Raw genomic sequence first — 17,130 nt, 5'->3', positions numbered from 1 at the left:
ATATATTTTTTTTACTGAAATTGCTGATCCATACAACCAATGATTTCTAAAGGAAAATCTTAATTATTTTTAGGGCTGCTCAAACATTTTATTACCACTGCAAGACATGAATATTTTTGTATGTGATTTGGAAAATAAATTTGTATTTTTAAAATGAAGGAAGTGGCAGTAGGTTTTAATTATGTGTGACTTGGGGAGGGTACATTGAACGTTCTGCTCGGACAAACCACAGCTTGCAATGGAGGTTTTTGTCCTCTAGGAGAAGCCAGAGCTTCATCTCAGTAGTAGTAAATTTTCATGTTTACATGTAATTATCAAAGAGTAAATGAAGTCTTCCTTTTTTTATGTAACTTGTTACATTTTTTCCCCAAAGATGGTCGGGGGTAACCTCTGAAAAAATACAAAGGGTTTGTTTTATATGTATGAATCGTGATGAAACACACAGTCTTTGTATGGGTGCACGGTCATGACATTCCAAAGAACACTTGACTTATTCTCTTTTGTTTCATGTTATATATTCAGTAAACATTGGCAACAAGAATCCACAACAGTCTAACTTTTGTGTATCAGGGAACGTGAGTTTCTGCTTAAAAGTAGAGTTAAAATAACATTGACTACGACACTACTGTCAGCAACGCCTCCAATAAGAGCAGAAATATTTAAATCTTTTATATGTGTATAATCTCTTCTGACAAGATAGATGTTAGATGGGGTAGTTGGGGGGCTAGAAGAGCTTAATTGTCCCCATTCTGCTTCGGCGGTAAGCTTTTTAGGTCACCAGCTGCCCAAAGTGATGCTCCACTAAGGGAATTTACACCCCAACCCCCAATCATCAACCGCTTGTACCATTAGGGAGGGGTGACATCGACATGAATCCAGAAAACATCAAGGGCCGTGCTGGCAGATACACTAGTGACCATTGTTCCTCCGAAATGTCTTTCATGTGCTAATTGGACCATCAGAAAATTTCTCACGGAAATTTCTCATAAAAACTGTTTTAATCTCGACACTGTGCTGGAGGGGGTAGCGGGTGGGTTCACTAGAGAATGTGTTTCTTCATGTGGGTTAGGGAGTTGCCAATGTTGCTGAATTGCAGCTTGGAACGGTAACATCCAACATTGGTTTTCGAATCAAACATGCCAAAATTAGTCAAAAGTAACCTCCTGATTACTTGTTCGTAATAGCCAAATATTGTATTGCCACCATAGTGTCCCTGTTGTCATTGTAGATGACTGTGCAGTTTCACTGTCATTTTAAAGTGCTCTTAGAATAGGCCTCTTTGGCACATATTAGAAAGGAAGCTAACATTGCACTGAACTTTTTCAGCTACAAATGGTAAGGAACAGAGTTTTGTCTTTGTTTTACATTTCAAGAACATCTAAACAAAATAAAACATGTCAATAACGTTGGCTACAAAGTTCAATAAAATGTGGTCAAATGATGAAGATCTGCAAGGATATTATTACTATTGTTTGTCATTATGTAAAACTGGTTTTCATTACAAATAAAAAAAAAAAACAACAACAACCAAAAACAAAGCAAATGCCTGAAAAGAAAAAGAGAACTTATTAAATCCCCCCGCGATTCTCAGTTATAACACATGAGTGGTATTTAAAAAAAAAAAAAATCAATCAATCAATTCTGAGATATATCATAATATTTCGTCACGCAATTCTTGTAACGATTCAAAATCCGTCTGTATCAATGCTTACTTTTTTTGGTAGAAATGAACAATTCAGTGGTTGCACTTCAATAGTTGGCAGTGCACAGCAGCATTGCCTTGCAGTCTGTTGAAGTAACAACAACATCAGACAAATCAGAGTAGAGATTTGCGTATATCACCCTCTATTGGTTGGCCATAATTACTGGGGCATTTACAGTGGGGAGAACAAGTATTTGAAACTTGTTCTCCCCACTGTACATGCCTATAGACTAATCCGAGATTAACGACGGGAAGTACCCCGTCCACCATTGCTGAGGTGTGCCGCCTGCAGCACACAGCTAACAGCAGCTCACGTTGCTGTTTACATTGCCTGAGGCTGGGCTGCTTTAGGTGTGCAAACACCCACTAACGGCGGCTAACCACTAGAAGCCGAAGTTCCACAAATCTTTACTCAGATTAGTCAATAGCAGCCCAGCGTCATTCAGCATAAACAGTAACATTAGCTACTGTTGGCTGTATGCTTTGGGCGGCACACTTCAGCAATGGCGGACGTGATACTTCTGGTCGTTTTGCTCGGATGAGTCATTTTATAAATCCGAAATTTTGTGCTCATTTGGCTTTTACTGCAAAAACGGAGGCATGGAGTATTTAGAATCCTGTATTTAAACAGGTTTGGACTAAAGCAGGTTTACACTAAAAAAGAGAAAATTTTGTTGTGGAAAAACAAAAATATTTTTACTTGAGTGCTGGATGAGGTGTCAGGAATGAATTCATATAAATGTACTTTTACAGTTTTATACATACGTGGAGATTGAGGGGAGGCAGGGGAGGCAGTGTCGCCCCGGTGGCCAAAAAATGCCATTGCATGTAATTGACTTTAAACTAAAGACCAAGCTGGTAAAATGTTGACTATTAAAGTTGTAATGCAATAAAACAACAAAAACGAATGAAATGAACAAAAATCCTACAAAGTATTTCATAATGGGTCAAAAATATTTTTCAAACAGATCATGTGACTAGCACCTTAGAGACAGTCCTTTGCTTTGCCAAGCCAAAACTACACCTGAGGTGGCAAATTGGATGTTTGGAGTTTCTTTGTTTCATGTTTTGCCCACCCCAACACAAAATGAAACTCCACCTATGCTTTTATGTCCATTTTGATTTCTTTTTTTTCTAAAGTGATATACAAATATTGCTATAATCATCTTCAAGTGTAGTATCGGGAATAATCGGGATCGAATCGAATCGATTCGTGACCGGTGAATCGTGATCCAAATCGTATCGCCAGATATGAGGCAATACACACTGCTATAATACACATGAAAAAGTTTACATAATAACATAATCAACGGAAAAGAATGGAAAGAACGGAAAACAATACGAGCAATTGCAAAACATCACGTAGATGGTCAACATTTTTCAATCAGCAAATTTTAAAGACAATACACCAGCAATAGTAAGAAGACACTGATGTACATGGAATACACTCCCTGAGCATACTGTAACCAGTTCAAATGTTTATATTGCAATTTAAATCAGTATTTTTTTTTTTACATGTTTATATTGTAAAGTAAACCCAGACTGTTCCAGAGTTTCACTACACGTACAGACAGCCAAAAACTTTCGAGTTGTTCGAATTTAAGGCAGTGTGAACGCTCCATAACTTCTCAAATCATGAGTTTTTTCTCTAATGGGATTTTTTTTGTGTGTGTGCAAATTTGCAAGTAAAATTTTGTTAAAAGCTTTGTATAGAATTATAAATTGTAATTGACAAGGTCTTGAAATCTAAGCAATTTAGATTGAAGAAACAGCTCATGACTGTGATCCAGAATTCCAGTGTTGTAAATGATGTGCACTGCTCATTTCTGTACTGTAACTAAATGATTTATTGCATTTTGTTACGTGTTTCCCCAGGCTTCCACACATCCAGGAAAATGCTCTGTAGACTGATGAACTAAAAGTGGATGGCCATCTGACCTAAAAAGGGGCAGGTGGGGCAAAGTTGGGAGGTGGTAGGTGGCGATGTGAATTAAAGGCAAGGAGCAACATCCTGTCTTTGAAAATGATGCCCCAACGTGTTTTAAAACCCTGCAGTACTGGAGATTGCAACTGGAGACTGGTTTGAATACAGACCAATCCTTTATTTGCTTCTTCTATGAAGCACTGTATTTCACCATCAAAACAATCCTGTTTATAGCCTGGTACAGAAAAAAAATATTTTTTTACAGGTGATGATTAAGAGGCAAAGTTGGTTGGTAACATCAGTGGAAGTGAAAAGTTGGAAAAATTTTGTGACTTAATAGGAACGAGGAAGGTCATGTGACTAGATGAGAGGCAGTTGGGAGTTGGCCATGTGACTGGATGAGCATAAGAGTTCATGTGATTTGGGAGAGAAGGTGGGAGATGAAGGAAGAGTGATGATTGTCAATGAAACTTATTAAGAAAGAAACATGACATTCTCACCTCATTCTGAATGTCGGGGTACCATTATCTGGTTTGGTTGCTTTGAACCCATCTTAGACAACCACCCAGTAACCCTACTAGGGCATCCATGTGCTTGCGGCGGTGTATGAGCAGCATGTAGTGCTTTCCCTGCCGCCCCATTGTAAACCAATGAATAGGGCCTGTCTAATTTCTGGAGCAGAGGCGGGGGCTACCAGCCACACCACAAAGACCTAAGCACGAAGCACACAGGGCTGCCAAAGTCACAACAATGGTTCTCAGTGGAGTTGGAAGCCTTTAAATAATTATTACCAATTAACATAAATTAACATGGTAACAATAAAATGTAATATGTTCCCTGTGATTCACTGCTCTGAAATTTAGTACATTGAGCGCTGCAATTACAATACCAACTAACGCTTGTTTGGGATATTTTGGTGCTTGTTTGCCATCCAGAAGGAACACAATACGTCAGTGTCAGAGCACTGTGGGCTCGTTCACATGGCGGCGGGCGGGCCAACAGGACAATAGTGGGCCTTGTACTCACAATGCCAGCTGGGCGGAGCTGAAAAATGGTCCAAGCAATGGTGAGATGACCCGCTCCCCCCCTAAAAAAAACAAACTGAGAAGAGCAAGCCAGTAACCCTGCAAATTTAGGTGAATATCAATTAAATTCCATTTGGAATAAGGCTTTATTAGACAAAAATGAATGTGGTAAAAGTGAAGTGGTAGGAATACCTTCTGGATCTGAAGATGCAAACTGGAATCAGTCTTGTTGCAACAGCTCCAGCAACCACACACACACAAAAAAGACAGATTGACAAAATATACGTTGTGAGCCCTTTTAATGATCATAACCATGGCTAAAAAGTGCCCCAAGACCACACGGCTACATTACAAGCTCAAGTACAATCATGGAGCTTGGTGATTGCCACCTAGATGGAAGAAGGCGCTGGCTAAACGGATCTCCTATGGTTTGGCAGCTTTAATTGATGTTTACGTTAGCTAGTGAGCGACTATCAGTGATAGCGGCGATTGTGTTGGGTGACGTTAGCAAAGTTCGTCGCATTTGCAGTAACAGTCACCACAGTAACTGTGACAAATGTGACCAGTTCTGCTAATGAATCGGTCGGCAACCCATGGCTTTTAAGCAGCATGAGGCTTTTTCATCCCTCTTATGTGACTCCATAATGCACCATATTGCTTTTTGTGAGAGGTCGAAAATTGACAACCTCTGGACAAATACAGTGGGGCAAATAAGAATTTAGTCAACCACCAATTGTGCAAGTTCTCCTACTTGAAAAGATTAGAGAGGCCTGTAATTGTCAACATTGGTAAACCGCAACCATAAGAGACAGAATGTGGGGAAAAAAAACACCTGAAAATCACATTGTTTGATTTTTAAATAATTTATTTCCGAATTAGAGTGGAAAATAAGTATTTGGTCACCTATAAACAAGCAAGATTTCTGGCTGTCAAAGAGGTCTAACTTCTTCTAACGAGGCTCCACCCATTACCTGTATTAATGGCACCTGTTTTAACTCATTATCGGTATAAAAGACACCTGTCCACAATGTCAGTCAGTCACACTCCAAACTCCACTATGGCCAAGACCAAAGAGCTGTCGCAGGACACCAGAGACAAAATTGTAGACCTGCACCAGGCTGGGAAGACTGAATCTGCAATAGGTAAAACGCTTGGTGTAAAGAAATCAACTGTGGGAGCAATTATTAAGAAATGGAAGACATACAAGACCACTGATAATCTCCCTCGATCTGGGGCTCCATGCAAGATCTCACCCCATGGCGTCAAAATGATAACAAGTACGGTGAGCAAAAATCCCAGAACCACACGGGTTGAATGACCTACAGAGAGCTGGGACCACTGTAACAAAGGCTACTATGAGTAACACAATGCACCGCCAGGGACGCAAATCCTGCACTGCCAGACGTGTCCCCCTGCTGAAGCCAGTACACGTCCAGGACCGTCTGCGGTTCGCTAGAGAGCATTTGGATGATCCATAAGAGGACTGGGAGAATGTGTTATGGTCAGATGAAACCAAAATAGAACTTTCTGGTAGAAACACAGGTTCTCGTGTTTGGAGGAGAAAGAATACTGAATTGCATCCGAAGAACACCATACCCACTGTGAAGCATGGGGGTGGAAACAACATGCTTTGGGGCTGTTTTTCTGCAAATGGACCAGGACGACTGATCTGTGTAAAGGAAAGAATGAATGGGGCCATGCATCGAGAGATTTTGAGTGAAAATCTCCTTCCATCTGCAAGGGCACTGAAGATGAGACGTGGCTGGGTCTTTCAGCATGACAATGATCCCAAACACACAGCCAGGGCAACAAAGGAGTGGCTTTGTAACAAGCATTTCAGGGTCCTGGAGTGGCCTAGCCAGTTTCCAGATCTCAACCCCATTGAAAATCTGTGGAGGGAGTTGAAAGTCCGTGTTACCCAACGACAGCCCCAAAACATCACTGCTCTACAGGAGATCTGCATGGAGGAATGGGCCAAAATACCAGCAACGGTGTGTGAAAAGCTTGTGAAGAGTTACAGAAAACATTTGGCCTCCGTTATTGCCAACAAAGGGTACATAAGAAAGTATTGATATGAACTTTTGGTATTGACCAAATACTTATTTTCCACCATGATTTGCAAATAAATTCTTTATAAATCCAACAATGTGATTTTCTGGAGGGGGGTTCCACATTCTGTCTCTCATGGTTGAGGTTTACCCATGTTGACAATTACAAGCCTCTCTAATATTTTCAAGTGGGAGAACTTGCACAATTAGTGGTTGACTAAATATTTATTTGTCCCACTGTATGCAGAGACCCTAGTAAAAGAGGCCAAGCATAGATAAGAAGGCAACTAACGAACTGTTGTGTCCTTGTAGCAGCCATGTTGGGGGGACAAAGTTGATGTTCCTATCGCATGGACATTGTAAAGTATGATATAACTTGGCCATTTCTCAACAATCTTTTATGTGTTTTCCTTTTTGTCAATTTCATAGCATGTGGTATCAATTTATAACATTTGGAAAGTTACCCTTCCCCATCCTATTCTATTCTTTCCAGTCCTCTGTCATCTTTGTCAGTTAGCTTGTGTACCCTTTCCTCACTGGGAGTCTCAATCCACAAAATAAAATCAAGACTACTCTGTAACGGTCCAAATTGCACTTTCAGTGTAAAAAGTTGTCAACCCCTGAGCTAGTGAAAACTAAAGCTGTCTGTAATCAGCAATGACTGTAACTAGCGATGATTCAGACTGAGCGGTACGATATGTGACTTATGCCTGACTTGACCACAGCCTTTGGCTTCATGCACTGGATGCCACAATTCCAATTCCTGCCATGTTGCACTGTTATAAAGTTGAGGAATAGATTCTTTTCATTTCAAGTGTAAACAAACTATTTTTGACAAATTCTATATAGGTAAAATTGTTTGATCTATCAAGGCCAACCAAGAAGTCTCTCAGCAGTGTGTCCCCACTGTTGCATAGGTGGTGGACGTCTCCCCGTCATTGGGGGCAGCATCACAGTTCGATAGTTCCAGAGCATCGTTGGCGCCACCATCAGCATCTGTGTTGGACCCAGGGCTTGGAGTGCCGCACTCCCGGCAGCAACAGCAGCAACAGTCCAGGAACGCCCGACGGAAAGGCTCGCACAGGCACAGGACCAAAAGCGGTGCGGCCGCCGCTTTGCAGAACAGCAACAGCTGGCTCAGCAGATGCAGAATGTCCAGTGTCCTAGGCGGTACCCCCGCTGCCATGTAGGCCACTACCACATTGCACACGTTCTCAGGAATGAGGCAGAAGCCGTAGAGAATAGCAAGCGCCACCACTGTGCAGTTCATCTGGCTCTCTAGGCGGATCTGTTTCTTGGTGCCCCGAGTGGGCGCTGTTGCCCGTTCGGCACCACGAATCTTGTGTGCGGTGGCCAGCGAGCAGAATATGGTGAAGAGCGTGGGAAGGCAAAAGTAGCAGCCGAAGAACCACCACAGGCGGGCGCCCCCGTATGTCAGACCCAGAACATAAAGCGTGTCCGGCAACCGGGTGGACACGCGCAGCACGCAGCGCTCAAACAACACTCCCAACTCGCCTCCAGAAGTGTCGGCCTCCTCCGTCACCAGCTGGCGGATGAGAAGCTCGGGAAGGGCCAGCAACAGGGCACCCACCCAGATGACGGCCAGTTTGGCGGTGGTGGATGTCCAGTTGTCAGTCATCTCGTAGTATGAACGCACATTGGCGGCAGCTCGGAAGCGGTCGATGCAGAGTGCGCACAGAGTGAATGTCGTTACACCGAGAGATGCTACCTGGAGCAGGGCAGACCAAAAGCACACATCAGAGGAGGGGCACAAATCCACAATATTTTTTATATTTACATCAAAACAACAAGAAAGATCAATTAATGTTTAAACTCCACGGGACATTTTAAATAATAAAACAAATGTCCCTTTAAAATTGGTTTAAGGATTAAAGGAAAGACAAAAAATCCATCTGAGTGGGTGATTTTTTTCTGAGCGCTCCTAATTGTGATCTTAGTTGTGAATGCCCAACAGCTCATCACATGATAGCAGGTGCACGCTTTGCTCATCCTCATGTTGATCAGATTAATCAGGAAAAGCTGCCTTAATGTGGTCTGCCATCTTGCACTGACAATAATATTGTTGACTTAATACTTGTTTAACAGGAGGGATTAACATCCCACCAAAATAAAAGATGAGCACCCTTGCCAAAATAAGAGGTCATCGCAATAAAATAATTCTAGATCCATTTTTGCTTTTGCTGTCCTTTAGGAAATTAAATATGAAAAGACTGAAAGCACAAACGCCATGCATCCAAAGATAGTGCCATCCATTATCTGTTTCAGATCTACCCTTGAGGGATAAAGGACTGATATCGAAGCAGAATTAAAGACAAGCATTCTGCCAAATTCAAACAAAGACTTCAATAAAAACCTTAAAGCAGTTGTCCCCAACCTTTTTTGCACCACGGACCGGTGTAATGTGGGCCTTTTTTTCACAGACCGGCATTGTGTGGCAGAAACTGACAGTAAAAATAAAATAAGACAACGGGGCTAAAAATGAATATTAAGTGCAGGGAAAATGTCACTCACCATACACTGAATCAACCTTTTTTTCAACAGAAATTTGACGGCAAATATCCGTGGTCGCAAGCATAATGAGGTTTCTTGGCTTCAGCAATACGGTTCGCCATGAGGTATGATGCGTTCAGTGCACTCGCTTTTGTTGCGCCGTTTTCTAGCTTTTAGCCACATATTATGCAGAATGGACTTGTTTGTGGGCTCCTCTTCTGGCTCAGCAGGTGGCCTTTTCCCCATAAAAAAGCTGTCCAAAGACGTCACCGCCCGCAACCATCAGCAGCTAAAGTTACTGTTTACATTGAGTGGCTCTAGGCTACACAAAGCTTTACTCGGATTAGTCTGTAGAGTAGACAGGGATATTGATGGGTCAATGCCACAGTCATAGGCTAGATTGCGGTCGTTAACAAATGATTTATTATTTCTCTGCGGCCTGGTAGCAAATGCGCCACGGTGGCCTGGTGGTTGGGGGTCACTGCCTTTAAGGATGTGCATCCCATTCAAATAAAAGTATTATAATTAGGTTTTTCTTTTCGAAACCGTATACAGAAAGGATCAACATCTCACCATAGCAAAAGGATCAATGTGACATCAACCACCACAATAAGAGCCCATGATTATTAAAGGGTATGAAAACGCAAAGGGGGTGTGAGACATCATTAGAACCGTTATGTGCCAAGATAACAAATATTGATAAAGTTAACAAAAAAATCAATCACATTAATGAGCAATTATCGAAAATAGATAAAAAATGACGAACATTTCCGAAAGTGTTCCGGAAAAAGCCGAATGGGGCGGGGACGTCACTACAAGTGAATGAAAGTCGAGGCGGAGCCAGGTGCCATTGTTTTTTATCGACGAGAGAGTAGCGTTCGGGTTTGTTTGACCAAAACATCACTAAAATGGTTCAAAACTGCTGTGCTATGTGTTGAACAAATAGCTATTTATCGGAATATAGTATCCATGAGTTCCCGAACGCGAAAAAAAAAGCTGGACTACGCAGACAATGGGTAAAGTTCATCGTGCAAAGAGGGCTAATTTTCTAGACCCAGCCTCCGGCACGGTTTTCTGTGGTGCGCATTTTCCACCTGAAAGCTTCTCGAACTATGGACAAATGAAATCGGGTTTTGCTAAAAGATTGCTGCTCAAAGCAGATGCCCACCATACACGCGCAGCCACCTAAATGTCCCGAGATATCAAGAAAGAGGACGATGACTGGAAAAGGAGGCTAAGGCTAAGCAAAGGAGGAAAGGAGGGGAGCAGCCAAGCTCGAAATGGCCAGAGTGAGTATTCTTTTATAATAAAAAAAATATCACGCATTGGATACAGAACTGGACACATGTATAAATTATCGCTCGTAAAATATATAGAACAAATCCTCTGATCCCATTCATATTTGTGTCTGTTGGCAGAGCGACAAGCTATGATAGCGCAATAAATGATAATTATTCTATACATTACTTTATTTTGCAGTCACGGTGTCTCAGCTTCACAAAAAGAAATGCAAAACAAATCATTCGGTGTTTCCCACACGATCTGCTGCCGATGTTTCATCAGTGTCATTGCTCCCCTCAATGACCGTTTCATTACGCTGCATTGGCGTTTGTTTGGGCTCAAATTGGTAACCTAAAACACCAATTAAAGCTTCGTAACTCTCCTCGTCACCATTAGATGAACATTAGTTACGTCCTTCTACGTCGGATTCGTCGCTGAAACTAGAAACGAAATTGTCTGCCATCATCGCCGCCATTCAGTATTAAAGCATTGAGCCTTTTTCTTGTTGAAGAGACATCCCTCACTGTCAATTCTGAATTCTCTTTTATTGACAACGAGGGGTGTTTCTTCATGAGGGAACATGGAATATGTGCAGGACGAACACAATGCAACAGCATAAACAGCTCAAAACACCCCTAATTCACACCTCACGAGAAGGAATTATATTGATGCAGACAGGCGCTGCCCCCCTAGGGGCCGGTGGCACTCTCTTCACTTGTAATGAAGTGAAAAGGGATAAATATTAGCCTGAACATAATGAAAATAATTTACTTAGTAATGGTAGGGTCTATTTTATCATTACAATATACGGGAAGACAATCTAAATTACCTACATAACTGAACTCCTTAGTCTTCTCTTTTAACTTTCCAATGCAAATAAGGTTGCTTAATAAAGTTGGTTGGGGACAATTTGAGCATCCTGAAAAGTTGGTAGTGTTATGTCCCTACTGCCCCTATGCAAACCTACACCCTTGGGGTAGGCCATTCAGGATGCTGGCATTTGATTAGGTAAAATAGCACCGGCACTGGTCTGGCGTTCACTTACTGGAAATAGTTATTTGCATCAGAAAAAAAATGTTAATTTTTTTTAATAAAACATGATTCTTTCTGCTACACGATGAAGAGGTTGTCTTTCTCTTTATCATCCAATTTTATTATGTGTAGGGTCGTGAGGGTGCTGGAGCCTATCCAAGCATGCTATGTGCATGATGCGGGAGCTGGACCTGGACTGGTTGCCAGCCAACAGGTATTCACACCCAGAGAAACCCCACTCATGCGCTCACCTCCAGGTATGGGACGAGCCTGCATGTCGTTTCCCCCAGCAGCCAATCGTCGGTGAGTGCGTGGAAGAGGACCAACGGTAAGCACAAGAAGAGCACCAAGAAGTCCCACAGAGCCATGTTGGCCAGCAGCGAGTTGGAGATGCTCCTCATGTAGTAGTTGTGGCACACCATGCACATCAGCGACACGTTGCCAAGTACGCCCGCACATACCACCACGAAGGCGGCGAACAACATCGCGTAAGCGCCATAAGCCCCGGCGTCTAGAGGATAGAAGGGGTTCCTCACGCGCTTCACTTTGTTCCGCGGGGTGCCCGGCTCGAAAGGCGGCGCGTCAGTCGATCCCGGTGCCGCGTAGTCGTCGTAGTCACTCGCGTTGGTGTTCCCAGGAGAATCGTGGTCTTGCTCCTGCGCCATGACCGACGGCGAAGCCTGCCAGGCGGCCGCAGCTCGCCGGCGTAGCCGCTTGCCTCTCGCTTGCTTGGCCTTCCTGGATTCCCGGCGCGTGTGCCGCTTCGTGCTCGGTGCAAGTTTCACGATTCTCCCGAGTTGGCATCCCGTGCTGCATCGGTTCGGCCGCGCCGCCACATCCGCGCGTAAAGCCGGCTGTCCAATCGTGTTAAGCAGCGGGCTTAATAGAAGCACCGCGGCTTCTTTGGACGACTCTGACTCCGACTTGAGGACATCCCGCGACGTCGACTCTTTGAATGAGGGCAACCGTCGGTTGTGCTCATCCGCGTATGTCGCCACGGTCTCGGCGCACATCCACAAGCACACCAGTCGGGTCAGGAGGCGCAGCATGGCGCGGTTCTATTAAACCCAAAACCGACGTGAGTCCCACGACGCGCCAGCCATGTTAACTTTATTCCAAGAGAGTGGGCTAAATATTTACATGAAGCCCATGGTCTCGGTTAAGACAAGTGCTCTGGTGAAAAAAAGTCCTCTGGTGAGAAGGGGGCCTCTAAGCGGGCGCAGCCGGTTAGGGGCTCTCAGAGGTCGGCGTGGAGTGACTGAGGAGACTGGAGAAATGGAGGGACACATCGGGGACGGACTAGAAGAGATGAGGTTAAGTGGGGGCCGAGTGGGGCATTTAACTGTCAAATGAACTTAGTGTAAACATAATGATTACTTCCGAGTGGTTCTCAATTCAAAACAATTTTACCCATTGGAAATTTGTTATAACACCTTTATTGACTGTACATTTCTCCTAAACTTTGAACATTCTCTTATTCTCACTTAAAAAAACAAGGTAGCCCGGGTCTAATAACCACTCACTTAAAAAAACAAGATAGCCCAGGTCTAATAACCACACATAGTTCCTTGTTTACTAGTCAGTTATCATTGTAAACACGTTTGCATTAAAAAGCCAACTTTTTTCATGCTTCCCCTTGGTGTTTAACCTGGCACTTGTGTCCAAATGGTATTGTTCATGTCTCGTTCATGTCCCAGAACGTTTGTGATACCTCAGTATTTTTGTCCAAATTCCACATTTCTTCACCTCCGACTTCCTGTGTGTGTACTGATAATTTTGTCCAACCAGATTTTGATTTCTAATGTGGGTCCAAATACTTTTCCCCCGTATTTTCTTCCATTTCACTTCCTCTTGGTGTCTCAATACGTTTGTTCAAATGTCATCTTTGCTTTTCACAGATTTTTAAAAATTTTTTAAATAAAGCAAAGAAAAAGTTTAAGAGCAACTATAAAAATAATACACATAGAACTGTGTTGGGTAACAGTCAAAGTTCCCGTGTTCTTGTGCTTTTAATCTGAAAGTAGACTTTTTTGTTTTCGTCCATGTAAGTTCTGTATGCCGCCAAACACAAATCGAGCCACGGACGTTCATCTGCGTTGCCCTCTGGTGGGCAATAGTAGTTCAATGTTCGACTGATTCTGTCCTGAACCTCTTGTTTGGTAGCGGTCTCCTCCGTCGATACATTGAAGAAGTGTTCCTGATCAAAAGACACACAATGGTTGACTGGCACCATGAAAGTTGCAATGATTCACCAAACGGCCCCACGTGTCTTAACTAACCGACTCTCTCAACAGGTAGGCATCAAGTTTGTCAGTGGCATCTTGCAGGTGGAACGTCAGTAGCAGGACAAACTTCAGGAGCTGAATGCCAAATGCTACAACAGACAGAAAATGGGGGATAAGTGTTGGGACACTGACTTCATTTAGAAAGTGACTAAAATGTAGAAGTAGAAGGTAACTACCAGAGGTGAAAAAGTTATTGGGAGGAACTATTAGGACATATGGAAGAAGTGCATTGACTTCACTATCAGTTGACAAGAGAGCTCCCACAATCATTGCGCCACGCCTTCCCGTTGGGGGCCTATCCAGGTAGAGCTGAGTTGGCTTTTACTGTGATAAATTCAAACATACGTTGCATTCAAACGCCGGAATTAAGTGGAAACAGGACAAATATTTTACTGCATACAAGCAGGCAGGATTGTCTCAAGAGTTACTTGGTCGAGGAATCAAGGTAATTATTATATAAAAGAGCCCCATGCATGCACTTTCAACTTAAAAAGCTCTTTGTTTTGTGACATCCACACCACCACATTGAATTACACAATAGCGTAAATTTAGCTCGAAATATTTACGCAAAATGAATGATAACTGCCTGTGTTTTTTCTGCTTTTAACCAAGAATCTAGACCAGGGGTGGGCAAACTATTCCACAAAGGGCCGCAGTGGGTGCGGGTTTTTGTTGCACCCCTTTAAGAGGACACCTTTTCACCAATCTGCAGTTTTACAAGTGCAATTAGTCGATTGCAGTCAGGTGCTTCTCATTTCTGCTGAAACCGCATTGGTTAAACTATCTGTGCTGGGTCAGTTGGAACAAAGACCAGGACCCACTGCGGCCCTCGAGGACCGGTTTGCCCACCCCTGATCTAGACTGTTCTATGTTCATATCGATAGAAATTCCGGTGCTGTGCGCATTTATCTCCAACATTTTTCAATTTAAAAAGCTCTTTGTTTTGTGATGGCCGCCATGTTGTATCCATACAGAGTAGCGTAAGTTTACACTGCCCGTTTTTTTGCAAAAAAGTAGCAATTTAAACATTTCTGCGTCCATACAAAAAAAAAAAATCACCTTTTACGTGTTTTATTTTATGTAACATTTCAATCTTAAAACGACGACGGCCAGATAGCCGGCAAGACGTGCCCCAGTGCAAAAGCAATAGTAATATCGGAATTAAACCTATATAAGTTGCGATTCGATATAGGAAAATGCAAATTTAGCTTTTGTTGAGTAAAATTAAAATGATTCTGCATGCTTTCCTCAATTATTAAGTTTCTGATGTGAAAATTGAGTGAAGTTGCTATTTTTTTGGGCAAATTTTGTTAAATATTGCTATTGATCCTGAAACTATAGGTGATTATCTCTGCATTTTGTGATTTTTGTGCATCTAGCGTAAAATTTTAGAATTTGTCATTTTTCGTTATACTTGTATAAAAAAAAAATAGAATCAGGATTTTATTAGGGAACGACTTTGAATTTTTTTAGATCGCTGCAAATGGAGACTCACATATGCCTAAAGAAGGTGCCCGTTTTGGTTTTAGGTCCCTAGCGGCTTTGATTTTGAAAATATTTGAATTTTAAGTTTTTGAAAATAGGCCCCCTATGGATCAGCCCCAAGCCCCGTGTCCCGTCAACTGATAGTGGAGTCTATGGGAAGTGATAAGTGAAGAAAAATTGGACAAAACTATTGGGAAACCAACAGCAAATTGGTGGTTTGGTCAAAAGTATCAGGATGTCAACAGGAAACAACAAGGTAAGAAAACAAAAACATACAAAAAGAGAGTAGTAAAATGTAGTGTTTTTGCCACCTGCGGGAGTAACAACTGAAAGTTAAAATTATTTGTAAAATAGCATTCCGACCTTCAGCGATTTTCTTTTCATCTATGATATTGTCTCCGTCTGCTTTTGGTTCTCTGACAGCGGCTCCCTTGGAACACTGCTTACACCTGACACCCATACAAACAAACACACACAAAGGAAGTTGTCAGGTCACCATCTGACGACTTCCTGTGAGGTTGTATCAGGAGTGATGTTGTGAAAGCCTCTGACCCGTAAAACCTCTTCCTTCCACGGAAAAGGAATGGCACACTCAGGTCAAGCAAATCCAGCTGACCCCCCGGCAATGACCTGACAGGGATCACATTTGTGAACGTGGTGGCTAGGTGACATGCTTCCAGTGGTGTGCAACCTGAAAAACATCAAAAAGGTGTTGAGCATGATGTAATAATAGTGACCTCATACGTGTCCAGAACAGTGATAGAACTCCATTTCCAATGAATCTGACTATTGAACTGTCGACCTTAAGACAATGGACATATCAGTGTAGCTACGCATGTATCTGCCTGCAGCCTTTGCAACAGTCGACCTCATTTACCTGTGAGGAAGATGAGCTCCTTTGACCTTCCCTCAACTGTAAGCTGTGCGGACAGATGGACATTGAGCGTGCGACCACCTGGTCCTGGCTCCGATTCCCCTGGCAAATGAACCTGTCCGGACAGGCACCAATCCGGGGGGCTGGGGGGACCGTTTGGTACGGTCGAAGCCTCGGAAAACACTTTCGACACAAGCTTGTTGTCAGGGATGTCCTGCCTGCAACAGTAGTGCGGCTTTAGATTTAAATGATACATTGAAGTCACTCAAATCGAGATGCTATGTTGACACAATGTGTATGTTAAGTGTTTTTCATACATGGATTGGCACTTGCTGCAATAAAGTTTGAGCACTTGGTGGAGTCTCGATGGCTCATAGGATCGTAGCTGGGCTCTGACGTGATGAAAACTGCCTGGCGTGCAATGCTTCAGTTCGCTCAGGGTCACGGGCTGAAGTTCGTGATCACATGTTCTCTCTGAATGGCCATGCAAATAGAGACATTACAAAAAAGACCAAAAACTAGGTAACAAACACATTAAAGCTGCTAATCCATATAAAATATAGATGCTAAATCCCAATCAAATCATCCATTTGTCAACTACTGTAGTTTATGGTACTAACTTTGATTGCAGCCATGTAGCTAATGTAAGCAAAGCACATGCACTTGGGAGAAGAAAAAAGATCACCCAGACCGGGGGTCGGCAACCCGTGTTTTGAGAGCCGCATGCGGCTCTTCAGCACTGCCCTAGTGGCTCCCTGGATCATTTTCAAAAATATTTGAAAATGGAAAAAGATGGTTGAGCGAAATATATTTTTTATTTTGACATGGTTTCTGTGTGAGGACAAAAATGACACAAACATTCTTAATGTTTTCCAATGCTGTAAAAATGTGTACAATAATTATTACATTTCAACATTTCTGTCAACGAAGATTTTCGTCATAGCCTGCGACACACGTTTCTAC

The 17,130-nt window shown here is 42.7% G+C and overlaps 2 protein-coding genes across 2 annotated transcripts in view; both read right to left on the bottom strand.

Annotated features, from left to right (window-relative positions):
- Positions 1-6,860: 6,860 nt before the first annotated feature.
- On the bottom strand, positions 6,861-12,815 carry gpr37a (G protein-coupled receptor 37a). Its single transcript, XM_057836503.1, has 2 exons — positions 11,775-12,815; positions 6,861-8,428 (listed from the first exon to the last, which is right to left on the bottom strand). The coding sequence occupies exons 1-2, from the start codon at positions 12,570-12,572 to the stop codon at positions 7,589-7,591; spliced, it is 1,638 nt and encodes a 545-aa protein (XP_057692486.1). The 5' UTR covers positions 12,573-12,815; the 3' UTR covers positions 6,861-7,588.
- A 144-nt stretch (positions 12,816-12,959) lies between these two features.
- Positions 12,960-17,130, bottom strand: part of pot1 (protection of telomeres 1 homolog) — a 62,921-nt gene continuing 58,750 nt past the window's right edge. The window contains exons 14-19 of the mRNA XM_057836502.1: positions 16,485-16,641; positions 16,171-16,385; positions 15,846-15,984; positions 15,657-15,742; positions 13,803-13,897; positions 12,960-13,720 (exon numbers count right to left, since the gene is read on the bottom strand). Coding sequence (XP_057692485.1) covers positions 13,508-13,720; positions 13,803-13,897; positions 15,657-15,742; positions 15,846-15,984; positions 16,171-16,385; positions 16,485-16,641 — 905 coding nt within the window. The 3' untranslated portion in view covers positions 12,960-13,507. The remainder of the gene's footprint in view (positions 13,721-13,802; positions 13,898-15,656; positions 15,743-15,845; positions 15,985-16,170; positions 16,386-16,484; positions 16,642-17,130) is intronic.

Source organism: Corythoichthys intestinalis, chromosome 5, assembly GCF_030265065.1.
Source record: "Corythoichthys intestinalis isolate RoL2023-P3 chromosome 5, ASM3026506v1, whole genome shotgun sequence".
Taxonomy (NCBI): Eukaryota; Metazoa; Chordata; class Actinopteri; order Syngnathiformes; family Syngnathidae; genus Corythoichthys; species Corythoichthys intestinalis.
This window is presented reverse-complemented; position numbering and strand designations above follow the sequence as displayed.

What these genes read in the sequence shown, in the direction of transcription:
- gpr37a (XM_057836503.1), bottom strand. Translation starts at nt 12,572, where the DNA reads ATGCTGCGCCTCCTGACCCGACTGGTGTGCTTGTGGATGTGCGCCGAG. An exon ending in GGCTCGTCCCATACCTGGAG is followed by an intron (nt 8,429 to 11,774) that starts GTGAGCGCATGA and finishes GCCCTGCTCCAG; the next exon opens with GTAGCATCTCTCGGTGTAAC.